Source organism: Anabrus simplex, chromosome 3, assembly GCF_040414725.1.
Source record: "Anabrus simplex isolate iqAnaSimp1 chromosome 3, ASM4041472v1, whole genome shotgun sequence".
Classification (NCBI taxonomy): Eukaryota; Metazoa; Arthropoda; class Insecta; order Orthoptera; family Tettigoniidae; genus Anabrus; species Anabrus simplex.
The window spans coordinates 383288517-383302540 of record NC_090267.1 but is presented as its reverse complement, the minus strand read 5'-3'; the positions used below and the strand labels follow the sequence as shown (position 1 = coordinate 383302540).

At 38.4% G+C, this 14024-nt stretch overlaps 1 protein-coding gene across 4 annotated transcripts in view; it reads left to right on the top strand.

Annotated features, from left to right (window-relative positions):
• Positions 1 to 14024, top strand: part of LOC136866403 (reticulon-4-interacting protein 1 homolog, mitochondrial-like) — a 270197-nt gene that overhangs the window by 136940 nt on the left and 119233 nt on the right. For 2 of the 4 annotated variants that reach the window (XM_068226726.1, XM_068226725.1), the window contains exon 9: positions 193 to 383. In XM_068226726.1, coding sequence (XP_068082827.1) covers positions 193 to 383 — 191 coding nt within the window. Of the gene's footprint in view, positions 1 to 192; positions 384 to 9482; positions 11089 to 11133; positions 12130 to 14024 lie in introns of those variants that run through there. The other 2 variants (XM_068226724.1, XM_068226727.1) reach the window with 2 other exon arrangements.

The window sequence follows — 14024 nt, the reverse complement described above, 5'->3', positions numbered from 1 at the left end:
CATTATCGAGGAATACGAAGTGGAAATCTTTCTGTTTATGCCTGTTTTTTCCCATTTGCTCTCCGAGTGTAAACATTGCATCTGTCATTTCTCTCCTTGGTATGAAAGCAAAGTGCAGTATGAGTACATTAAGCCAATTAACATTTTTCTCTTCAAAATGGAAATTATATACTGTAATTCTAATCATTTCAGAATTGTGTGGGTGCAAGTCCATGGAGTGTGGTGCAACTGAGCCCTAAATTATTGGATGAGTTGGGTTGTCTGGTGGAGACAGGAAGCCTACAACCAGTAGTAGATAAGATTTTTTCTCCACAAGATGCAGAGCTTGCCTTTCATCATATTGACTCTGGAGAAACCATTGGGAAAACAGTCATCAGGTTCAGGTAAATATCTTATATCAATATTTCACCCATAGATGATAGAAGTATGGAAACTTATTTTGAATATCGGTTAATGCACTTAATTATACTAGGTTTTTCATTTTGGTTTGATTTAATACACCAGCTTCATACATTACAGTACATTTAAAATGTGATAGTACAAAATATAACATTATCTTAGTTACTCATATAACATTATTTAAAAAGTTACAGAAATAAAGAAATAGAATTTAAATTCTTGGGATGTTAGTTCAAATTATTCTGCTCGACGTGTTTTTAGATACATACCCTCATTATGATTTGAAAAATTACTATTAATTTATTTCTGGTCTTTAGTTCTATATTTTATTACTTATATAACAGTTTTTTGCTTGAGTTTTTCCATTGATACACTTAGTCTCCTTCATACAGTTAACTAAAATGAAAAACAAAAGTAACTCGTTGATGAAGGTGTTAATTGTTGGTGATTGTTTGTAAAACCAGGACGATATACAGAATAGTCCACCAGCCTCTTATAATTCTTGATGATATGCAAGCACGACAGAGTCACTCACAGGAAAAGTGACTATACACAGTCCTCGCACTAAAAGGAAAGGACATTTTCACAAACATGCTGTTTATAGCATGGTGTTATAATATAAGGGGGGATCAAATATAAACATGATATAATTTTTTAATTAAATTCATTTATTGAAAAACACAAGGCAGTTGCACCCACCTGGTGGCCATGATCGTTAAGGCGCTGAAGTCTAAACGGTCTGACACCGAGGTTAGCCGGTTCGAGTCCCGTTCGAAAAAATTTTCACCATCAGAATGTTGGCCGGCAGGGTAGGGGAGGTGGTGGTATACAATTTCTAATCAGTAGATTGCGTGCCAAAAGCCTGGATTAAATTCCAAACCTCTCCGCAGTGCTCATATGGAGTGAGGCATATGACGCTGTTGATGGTGAATCGTCCGTCGGATGGATGGAGTGAGGGCATATGACGCTGTTGATGGTGAATTGTCCGTCGGATGGAGACGTTAAGCCTTGAGCAGACCCATTGGTGCTATTCGACAGGAGTAGGCTATGTGCTGGCACCAGGTTTCACCCTCTCCCTGCTATCATATATCACGTCATTCATTTTATCTCATTAACTCCTCTGATGAGGTTGACGTCAGGAAGAGCATCCGGTCATAAAAACCCGCCACGACAGATTCATCTCACCTCATACCTAACCCCGTAGGGAAACGAGATAAGGGTTGGACAAGGCAGTTGCAATTTATTTTTCTACATAGTTTCCTGTTTTGGAAATGCATTTGTCCCAGCGTATAGGCAGCTTTTTGACACCCTCATTGTAAAAAGAACAGGGTCGTGTCACCAGCCAGTGTTGCCCAAAGTCTTCCGCACTCTCGTCATCTTCAAATCGTTGCCCTCCTAGAGCTTCTTTAAGCGGTCTGAACAAATGGAAATCGCAGGGCGATAAGTCCGGGTTGTAAGGAGGATGATCAAGTGTAGTCCAGTGCATTTCATGTAGCTTGGAGACAGAGCTGTAGTATGGGGCCGCACATTGTCAAATTGGTTGGTCTCGTCTCGTTCAACAGCTCACAGTAGTAAGCAGCAAAACTGTGCAATCAATCTCTGGCAAATTTCCACCGCTGTAACTCCTTCACGAGCAAGTTATTTTGTAATTATATGTTGCTCAGTGGAAGGGTGCGCCTGTTGCTCCAACCTCGTGAGCGTTACTGATGGAACGGCAGGAAATATCTAACAGCACGCTCTCCCCACTCTTAACAGTCCCGCTTAAGGATAGAAGTGCGGGGTCAATCCTACCAACGGTTGATGTTCAGAAACAAAAATCCTGTTTATATTTGATCAACCTTCGTACAATGTACCAGTAATACAATCAAGTTAATAGGTTTTGCAAAGTGATCTTCTGTGGTACAATGTTAAATGAACTCTATAAGCCATGGAACAGACATATGACAGAGAAATGAAATGTGATGTTGGAAGGGGCATGCATTAGTAATGCACTTTCTGCATGGAATATTTTTGTTTTGTTTTGTTGCAGTTAAATCGGAAAAGCACTGGTTGTCATTTAGTCTGAAAATGTGTCAGTTGTTAGGATTCTACCCTGTTGTTGTTTGAGTTATCAGCCCATAGACGGGTTTGATGCAGCTTTCCTTGTCACCCTATCCTGTGGTAACCTTTTCATTTCTACGTAACTATTGCATCCTACATCTGCTCTAATCTGCTTGTCATATTCATACCTTGGTCTACCCCTACCATTCTTACCGCCTACTCTTCCTTAAAAAACCAACTGAACAAGTCCTGGGTATCTTAAGATGTATCGTATCATTCTACCTCTTCTTCTCGTCAAATTTAGCCAAATCAATCTCCTCTCACCAATTCGATTCAAGATCTCTTCATTCATGATTCGATCTATCCATCTCACCTTCAGCATTCTTCTGTAACACCACATTTCAAAAGCTTCTATTCTCCTTCTTTCTGAGCTAGTTATTGTCCATGTTTCACTTCCATACAATGCCACGCTCCAAACAAAAATCTTCAGAAACATCTTTCTAATTCCTATATCAATGTTTGAAGTGAGCAAATTTCTTTTCTTAAGAAAGCTCTTCCTTGTTTGTGCTAGTCTGCATTTTATGTCCTCCTTACTTCTGCCATCGTTAGTTATTTTACTACCCAAGTAACAATATTCATCTACAATAGAAGTCCGTTATAGCGAGAATTCATATCAGCGAAAAATTTACTCGTTATAGCGGATTGTCGTTATATCCGATTTTTGTATAAAACCCCCAATGCACATTAATATCGGTATGAAATGGCAATCAGTTTGCTCAAAACTTGCGTTTCCGGAGACGATATCCTACTACGGCTTACTTGTTTGTTACTTTTCGAAATCCGATACTACGTGAAAGTGCATGTTTAATTTCATTCTAAAAAAAAATATAGTACCGTATTTCTCTGAATCCCAGATGAACCCCACTTTTTTCCTTCAAAAAATTTAAATCAGGCTCCAAAAGAACTTTGTAAAATCATATGAATGCCTTGTAGTACAGTAGGCCTACGCATTTTTAGACGCCGAGCGTTGACTTTCGTCATGCCGTATTTCTTCTTTTTTTTACGGCTGCACAATTATTTTTTATTTCTTTAGCTCTTTGTCTTCAAGCTAACGCCAATTATTGGCTTTAGTTAGGTATATGCCGTATTTTCTTGCAGCTGCACAATTATTCTTCATTTCCGAGTGTTTAATAACCATTAACCTAAAATTGGCATCATAATATCGACTAGAACCCGTTGAAAATTTGCCGGCAATACCTTTTCCACGTATCTTTACAATACGACTATCCATCACGAAAATATTCCTGCTGTCTTTAAAACTTCATTTTACTAAGCATCAAGTACAATAGACGCATTATAACTCTGCCACTGTGTAGCCATGGCCTTTCTAAGAATTCGAAGGCTTGCATGTTTTGATGCCATTCTGCAGGTTTGAGAAACGATTTTGTAGAGGCTAATAGAACGCCATTCTCTCTTCACTATTTCCTGAGATCCAGTGATGCTACACACAGGCACTGTACAACCGATTGTCGCGGCTAGCGATGTATAGTAAAGAGGCAGTCGTTTGTCAATGAGTTCTGTGCGCGTGTGAAAAGAAGCAGCGTGGTTACCATGGTAGTTGCCAGTGGTATCCATTAACTTACTCTTAGGCCGCGAATGCAACAACCCTCGAGTTTTCGCATGAGATTCTGAGGAAAAAAGTCTTTGATTCGAAGAAATATGGTATCACTCCAGAGGTTTCTGTGGCAAACACCTCTGTTTTCTTGTTAAAACAGCGTCACCTAACCTAACCGTATATGTATCATGAAAACATATTTGAAATGCATCTACAGAAATGATAACTTTCTCGCAAAAAATTTACATGTAAATAGCCTTTCCGAAATTTAACCAGATGCAAGAAGATATGAAATATTCTCTGAAATCAGTGATGTACTCTGCCATATCTTGAGTTGTATCACATTCTTACTTAATTTTTGTATATAACATTAAAATTAAGATATCGTTTACTTCAGGCTTTATTTTTAACGAGTTAACAACTGCTTTCGGCCACGTTATTTATACATTTATTACGAAAACGTGCTATCCTCTTTCATTTCGAATTTTCTTTAGAGAGCAGCAGTCGACGGGTATTACTAATTAACTCCAACATCACCTTTGAATGTCAACGAGAGAGTTATCAAATGCATAAAGTGAGAAAACTATAGGCCTACCGTACCGAAGATGATCGATCACATTTTTTTGCAAATGTTTCAGTTTTCTTATTCAAACAGCGTCACCTATCCTAAGTTAACTGTACTATACGTATGATGAAAACATACATCAAGCGCCAGTACAGAAATGATAATCTTCTCGCTATAAATTTTCATAATAGCCTTTCCGTAATTTAACCAGATGCGACAAAATATAAACTAACCTCTGAAATCAATTAAGCACTCTGCCATATCTCGAGGTGTATTCCATTCTTACTTACTTGCAATATTTAGCCTCAAAATTAAGCAGTCGTTTAGTCAGCCTTAATTTTTAATGAGTTAACAACCGTTATCGGATAAGTTATTTACGTATTTATTACAAAAATATGTTCTCTTTCATTTCAAATTTTCGTTACGGAACAGCTGTCGACGGGTATTACTAATCGACTCCGACATCGCTTTGAATGGAAAATTCTATATCGCTTCGAATGTCGACGAGAGAACTCGCTAGTGCACATAGCGAGGAAACGATGCCGAAGGTAATCGATCGCATGCAGTATCGTCACTGGGGTGCATAAATATCGGTAACGGAAAAATTTGCACGCGCTTAATCGCTCGTAATAACGGATGCGTCAGTGATAGGGCTTTCGCTGTAACCGATGGACAATACACAGTTTAATATACGAATATTGAAGGGACAGAAAAAAATCGTCGCTGTAACAGAGTTCTCGTTATATGCTATATTCACTATAGCGGACTTCTACTGTACTTCCTTTAAGACTTCATTTCCTAATCTAATATTAACTGCATCACCTGCCTTCGTTCGACTGCACTCCATTACTTTTGTTTTGGACTTCTTTATTTTCATCTTGTACTCCGTACCCAAGACTTCGTCCATACCATTCAGCACCTTCTCGAGATCTTTTGCAGTCTCAGATAAAATAACAATATCATCGGCCAATCTCAGGGTTTTGATTTCGTCTCTTTGGATTGTGATTCCCTTTCCAAATTCCTCCTTGATTTCCTTTACTGCCCGTTCTATGTAAACATGGAAAGGGGGCGGGGGGCAGACTGCAGCCTTGCCTCACTCCTTTCTGGATTGCTGCTTCTTTTTCAGAGCCCTTGATTCTTATCACTGCAGACTGAATTTTTTACAGATTGTAGATAATTCTTCGTTCTCAGTATTTGGTCCCAACTCTCCTTCAGAATCTTAAATAGCTTGCTCCAATCGGCATTATTGAATGCCTTTTCTTGATCTATGAATGCCAAGTACATGGGCTTGTCCTTCTTAATTTGATCCTCTAAGATCAGACGTAAAGTCAGGATTGCTTCACATGTTCCTACATTTCTTCTGAAGCCAAATTGATCTCCCAACTCGGCTTCGGTTTGTCTTGCCATTCTTCTCTAAATAATATGTGTTAAGGTTTTGCAGGCATGAGATACTAAACTAATGGTACAGTAGTTTCCACACTAGTCAGCACTGGCTTTCTTGGGAATAGGTATAACAACATTCTGCCGAAAATCAGATGGGACTTCTCCTGTCTTATACATCTTACGCACTAGATGGAATAACCTTGTCATGCTGGTTTCTCCTAAGGCAGTTAGTAATTCAGAGGGAATGTCATCAATTCCAGGTGCCTTATTCCTATTTAAGTCTCCCACAGCTCTGTCAAACTCTGACCTCAAAATTGGGTCTCCCATTTCATCATCATCTACAGCCTCTTCTTGTTCCAGAACCAAATCATCTACTTCCTTACCTTGATACAACTGTTGGATATGTTCTTGCCATCTTTCTGCTTTGTTTTCTTTCCCTATAAGTGGCTTTTCATCTGAGCTCTTAATATTCATACAGCTAGATTTCCTTGATTTTCCTATATGCAGTATGTACCCTTCCATCGATCATACAACCTTCAACATTCTTGAACTTCTTCAGCCGTTCTTCCTTAGCTACCTTGGACTTTCTATCCACTTCATTCTTTAATCACCTGTATTCTTTTCTGACCTCTTCATTTCTAGCTTTCTTGTATTTTTGTCATTCATCAATCAGGTCTGGTATCTCCTGAGTTATCCACTGATTCCTAGTTGATTTTTTCTTCCTTCCTAACATTTCTTCAGCAGCCCTACTGACCTCATTCTTCATGACTATACTCTCTTCCTCTATTGTGTTTCCTTCAGACTTTTCATTTAGTCCTTGTGCAACATGTTTCTTGAAACAATCCCTCACACTCTTTTCTTTCAACTTGTCTAGATCCCATCTCCTTGCATTCCTTCCTTTCTTCAATTTCTTCAACTTCAGATGGCATTTCATGACCAACAAGTTGTGGTCAGAGTCCACGTCTTCCCCTGGGAATGTTTTGCAATCCAGCACCTCGTTTCTGAATCTCTGCGTAATCATAATGAAGTCTATTTGATATCTTCCAGTGGATCCAGGTCTCGTCCATGTGTACAGCCGTCGTTTGTGGTGTTTGAACCAAGTCTTATCAAGGACTATATTGTGATTGGGGCAGAATTCAACCAGCCGACTTCCTCTTTCATTCCTTTGTCCCAATCCAAATTCTCGTACTGTATTTCCTTCTCTTCCTTGGCCTACCACTGCATTCTAGTCTCCCATCACAATTACATTCTCGTCACCTTCGTCTCTTCATATATTCTTTCGATTTCCTCATCACCTGCTGAACTAGTGGGCAATGGTTTGGTGTCTATCTTGACGACAATAATTCTTTCACTATGCTGGTCACAGTAGCTTACCCACTGCCCTATTTTCTTATTCATTATTAAACCAACTCCTGCATTTCCCCTGTTTGATTTTGAGTTGATAATTCTGTAGTTGCCTGACCAACAATCCTGTTTTTCCTGCCAACGTACTTCACTTATACCAACTACATCTAACTTTAATCTATCCATCTCCCTTTTCAGATTCTCTAACCTACCACAACGATTCAAACTTCTAACATTCCATGCTCCGACTCGCAGAATGTCAGTATCCATCTTCCTGATGGTCGCGCCCCCTCGTGTAGTCGCCACCCGGAGAATAGGGAACTATTTTACCTCCGGAATATTTTACCTGGAAAGAAACCATCATCAGTACTTCATTCATACAGAGAGAGCTGCATGTCCTCGGGAGTTAGTTATGGCTGTAGTTTCCTGCTGCTTTCAGCCATGTGGCAGTATCAACACAGCTAAGCCATGTTGAGTATTATTACAAGGCCATATCAGTTAATCATCTGGACTGCTGCCCTTGGAACTTCCGAAAGGCTGTTACTCCCCTTTCGATGAACCATTTGTTAGTCTGGTCTCTCAACAGATACCCATCCGATATGGTTGCACCTGCGACTCGGAGGGATCCTACCCTATGCGGATGTTATCTGGAGGTGTTCACAGTTTCAGTGTATGCATGTATAGTAGAGCATGCCCCTTTGGAATGATAAAACAATGTAAAGGTTCCAATATACATTTTGGTCAAAACTTTTTTTTATTCAGTTTTTTAATTCATGTAAGATCATGCAGAAATAAGAAAATTTGCTCTGCATGGCAATTCCCTGAGGATATTTCATCCAGTATTTCAAGCACTAAAATTAACAGAAAATAAGTCAGTTTTGACAGGGCAGGTTTGATAGTTTAATAGTGTGCTTTTCATATGTATCCGCATACAAAGTCAAAGAATTGAAATTAGAAACAATATGAGACATTAACACAGTCATTCAAAACTCCATCACACAAGTAGGGAGATCAGCAAGGAGACCAGAAAATACTGGATTTGGTATGCAATCTTTCGCATGTAAATGAGAAAATCCACAGCCTGTTTCCAGTCATTTGACCGGGTCAGGAATGGAATGAATGAAGCCCCCTTCTAGCGGCGGGGATGGTAATTGTGCCAGCTGCCGAGGCGTGTTGCACTCCTCTGGGACAATGATTAATGAATGATTAATGAAATAAAATGATATTTGAGAGTGTTGCTGGAATGAAAGATGACAGAAAAAACCGGAGTACCCGGAGAAAAACCTGTCCCGCCTCTGCTTTGTCCAGCACAAATCTGACATGGAGTGACTGGGATTTGAACCATGGAATCCAGCGGTGAGAGGCCGGCGCGCTGCCGCCTGAGCCATGGAGGCTCCTCACATGTAAATAGAGCACCAATATTGAGTAGCTCCTTATATCATCTAATACAATGGAGATCACAAGAGCGAACTCACTGCCATCTGTTGTGACCACCATATTAAAAATCTCACAACATTAGTAGGACAGAACAGATAGTAAAGGGTCAAAAAAAAGATTTTTTGGCTCAGCATATCTGACTGCACAATATCTGATACAAATGACCCTTTTCAGGGCTGGAGAATAATCCAATCTTTGGAAATGAATACATATGTGGTCATAGCAAATCCACAGTAAAAGATGGTAACAAATGAAAATGTTGTTATCCAGGATTCTAAGTCTCTGCACAACCTGGTTTCATAGTCATAGTGGTGCTTGCCTTTGCTGGTTTAGGCATGTGTGCTGTTGGAAATTCACTATCTATACAATATCTGTTTACTATGTAGTCTCAATGTATTCTTCCTGTCCTTATGTGCTGTTCACATCTGTGATCATTTTATGCATTCATTAGAGTTTCTTTCCTTGACGTACCATTGACTGTAACTATTCTGTCTGTATTCTCGAGCATGAACCTAAACATATTGCGGTACTAATTCTGTATAGGAATGAAAACCAATATGTTGAGGTCGACTGTAAACTATGTGTTGCATAAAACTAAATTGTAAGAGGTTGGTGGACCACTCTGTATAGTATTAATGTATATATGTTGATATAAAACAAAGCACACCCAACCTCTTTGGTTTACTTTAAATTCTACAGATTGGTGAATGGCTGTACATGTGGGGCAAATGGCACATGATGAGGAACACTGAAGATTTTCTCCTGTTAGTAATTTTATGTTTGCAAATACCTTTCTGGTTAATAGTTATGTTGTATATCTTTTATCTAGTGAATAATGCTGGGCAACAATTGTTTGTTATTATTTGCCTCATTCCTTTCATGATCTTCTGGAGATATGGCACAAAGAGTACTTAGGTTCATTTCAATGGTACAGTGAAAGAACATAAACTATTTTACATTAATGTTTCTCTTCCTTGAGCTTGTAGCTGTGAAAACAGTATTATGCACTTTTTCCTACCAGGATTGAATTTCTTAAGCAAAATAATTATTTAGAAAATATGTAATTAAAAGCATTATTTTGACTGCTTCAAGCATTTAAGGAAATGATAGAAGGACAAACAGTAACTTACTGAGACTAGCTATGTGAGATATCTCTTGGATATTAGGCACATATCTACAATCATCAACACTAACAAAGCGAGTTCACAGCTATGGGGTTACCAGTTTTGTTCTGACTTTGAGAAGATGATTTGTGTCAAAGTTAATAATGTGTGCTTGAAGGTTTGTGCCACTGGCCCCTATTTAATGAGAAAATGGACCCTCAAATTTTACGGCCTTCATACCTGTCGGCAATTTTTGTGTATGAGCATCTATAGCACCGTTGGTCTAGCGGTCAGCGTCTCTGATTTCCACGAGGGTGACTTTAATTTGAGGCATGCCGTTGTGTGATTTTTACCTTTTCTTTTCTGCTCTTCTCTCCTTTCCTGCGATCTTTTACATGGTATTTTTCTATGCTCATGCAAACTGGGAAATGTGAAGATTACATACAAGCTGTATTGTAACAGTTATATTTGCTGTTGTCCTAGGTTGTAGGTTAATTTGTCATTTTTCCACTACTCTCCATACGCTTTTTGAACAATAACATAAAAACAAAACCGTTGTTAAATTTGATCATTCTACACTGCCCTGGTCTGTACCCTCTCTCTGCAATTTTGACTTACATGCAAATAGTCAACGCAGATTCATCTTAATTGCGGCAGTGGTTATAAAAGTAACAGAAAATGCAAAGATTTGTCAAGCCACGAGTAGGTAGATGGGACACTTGTAAACAAGTGTATGAGGTAACTTATTTAATCTGAGCATTTCTAAGTCTGCATAGACAAAGAATGAACAGATAGAGAAGTAAAACCCATGATGCGTGTGTGGAAGCCACAGACATTCACAACTAGATCAGTGGTTCTGCAGATTCTTGTATGTGAATTGCCAACAGGTACTGTATGAGGGCTGTTAAATTAAAAGGGGCATTTTCTCATTAAATTTATGTCAATGGCTCAAACCCCCAGCATGTTTCTGTTTATTTTTGACATATTGTAGTTGTGGCCTCCCTTGTAAGAGAAAGAGGAAATATTTCTTAATGAAGTGTATCTAGTGCCCCTGTGGTGTTTGTCTCCTGTACATTACCATTGCTTCTCAGTGGTTATCCATCATTCCATCATTTAGTTTAAATAGTTGAGCATGTATAATTATGGGAAATTTTGGGAAAGACGAGCAACTCTTCTTTCCTATCTCTTATCCATTTGCTATTTCCTTTCCTATTACATATTCTCTTTTATTTTTCCCCACATGTGAGGACCTCTACCAAGCTGACACAATCTGGAAAGAGGGTGTGGAAGATGAAGAGAAAAGGAAGTTTACCTCCATTTCTTAAATAACGTCATAATTACATAAGTTAATATGGGAATGTAATGGAAAGTAATAACTTTGTTGTTCATTAAAAGGAAAAAATGTTGTTAGCACTTGAGCATGATAGGTTATAGTAAAGATTGTTGTAGTTGCATAGAATGTGATCTTTCAGAACATACTATGTGAGAGTTTTCGTATCTTTCTGATTTGAACATTTTTAATATGGAATATCTGATGTCTATTGTATGTATATAATGAACATAACCATTGCAAGTTCTTGAATCAGGGAATAATTCCATCATACACATAGATATTTATATATTTTATTTGTGGTAAATGTCCTTTGACCATCAGAAGTGAACAAAGTTTGTAAAGTCCATTTTCCTTTGTAGTGATTATTGGAAAAATAATTCTGCTGGAATTTTTATTACTTATATGACAACAGTAGTTGTAGCCATTGTTCTGAATAAGTATGACCTTAGAGGGATAATCTCTTCATAACTATATATAACAACCAGTTTTCATAGGTAATGTTCATATTTTCTCATTTTGCATCAAACATGGGTGATACTCCTTTCATTTCTGCCATCTTTTCCTCAAGTATCCTCATGAACTTGTTTCGTTAGACAGTAATTTATTTGTAATCACAGTATATGTAAATCTTCTAAGAAGTAATTTTCATGGATGTAATAGTGAACACTTTGAAGATAGTAGTTAAAGTTCCTATAGTTATAGCAGCTATTTATCCCTCTCCCTGTGTGGCTGCACACACTCCGTGTCATTGTAGTTAAAAAGTTAGGATTCCCAGGCATATTTAAAACAGATATTTATTGCTTATCACATAATGTATTTCAGTACATTATAAATTTAGTGTGATATTTCATCATCTTTCTAGTAATTTTGTGATTTGAGGAAAGGTAAAGTTGTGTTCTTGTCCCGAAGTGGTGCAGCTCTTTTCAAGCTCACCCCAGTGGAGGTGAACTGCATGTACCATTTTAACCACACACCAGTTCTCCTTACAATTCTTAAATCTAATCTCTGGCAGTACTAGGTATCGAACCCACACCTCTGAGAACAGCTGCTAATAATGCTAACCACTACACTATGGAGGCGAGATTTGATTTGTGCATCACAAGCTTGTGAAGTGGGGAGCTTAACTGTTACACTGCGTGTTCATTGTGGGCATGTGTCATGTGCTGGTCTTTTGAAGCAGCTCAAAATATTCAAATTCCACTTTCTTGAAACTGGGTGGGAATTGTGCATTGCAATTTAAACCAGGGTAAAAGTGGCCTTGCACATATATTGAAAATGTATCAAATTGGAGACACATTGGCCTGGTCTCCTTGTTAGTATAATGGCATGGATTATTTATGGGCAATACCCTCTTTCTTTCACCAGTATACTAGCAAAATTGACACTAAAGGAAAGAAAGGGGCCAATGACCTTAGATGTTAGGCTCCTTTAAACAAGCATCATCATCATCATCATCATCATCATCATCAAAGGAAAGAAAACTCCCAGCCATATAGATCTCCTGTGTCCTTAATGACCAATGGAGTAATAACGGTGTTCCTTAGAGCAGCATTGGCTATCATATGGTTGACATGACAAATCCCACAGGTTTCAAAAGTCAGCCACGCATGAAAAGGATGTTATCTGTGATATCAGATGTTCATCATTTCTCCTCCTAAGATCGAATGAATCTCATTCCAAACCTCCGTTATAAGAAAAAGTCTTAAAGGGGAATGGATATCAAACCTTGGGCCATCTAGACTCTAGTCTTACTCCCAAATAGCTTGGGTGTGTGGAGACAAAATTGGAGCGTGAGATGATTTGACCAAGTGGAAACTGATACAGCTTGTGAAACAAAACAAGCATAGTTTCTGGTGTATAGTAATAGTGAATGAAATAGCATGACAACAATGATCAAGCTTGACATGGAGTTATGTCATGAAGTTTTTACTTGAAAGGTTGTTATTAAACACACACTGTATATCAATAATTGATAAATTATGTATACTTATTTTGATCACATTTGCCTGTGTGCTGTTCTTTGCATTGTACTTCAAGAGCTGTCATACCGTCCACTGGTCATATGATCTAAGATTGGTCATGTATCTGAAAGTATGCTGTTTGGAGTTTATTGTGAAATTATTTCCATAGCAGAAATATTTGATTGAATGAAAATCAATATGCTCCAATGTACAGCTTATAGCAACACTCTTGATATCGTTCTTCAATGGATGTCGAGCTGAGTAGCTCAGACAGTAGAGTTCTGGCCTTCTGAGTTCAAGTTGGCGGGGTTTGATCCAGGTTCATTCCAGTGGCATTTGAAGGTGTTCTAATATGCCAGCCTCGTGGTGGTAGATTTACCAGCATGTAAAATAAATAATAATAACAACCATCATCATTGTCACCCCTTTTCCAAATGGTTTCTCTTGATTTCGTACTGTCTCTTCATTATTCCTCATCCATACTGTGTTCCAGTCCAGGTTCCGAAGTCCTATGCTGTTCTTCACAGAGTCCAGTTCTTCCTTATCCTCTCTTCCCTTTCATCTGTCTTTCCAGTGCTTGTCTTTGTGGTATTTCTACTTTCATCTGCCTGACATGTCTAAACCATCTCAGTCTGTTCTTTTCCAGTTTGTAATTTAGTTTATGCACATTTAGCTCTTTTCGTATGTCTTCATTTCTCACTCTATCCCTCCCTGTCTTCTGTACCATACTCCTCAGGAATTTCATTTCAGCTGCCTGTACTGTACTCTCCTCTCGTCTCTCTGAGCACAGCCATCTTAGAAGACTGCTACCAATAGTTGTGACGTCACGTGCATAGTAATTTCT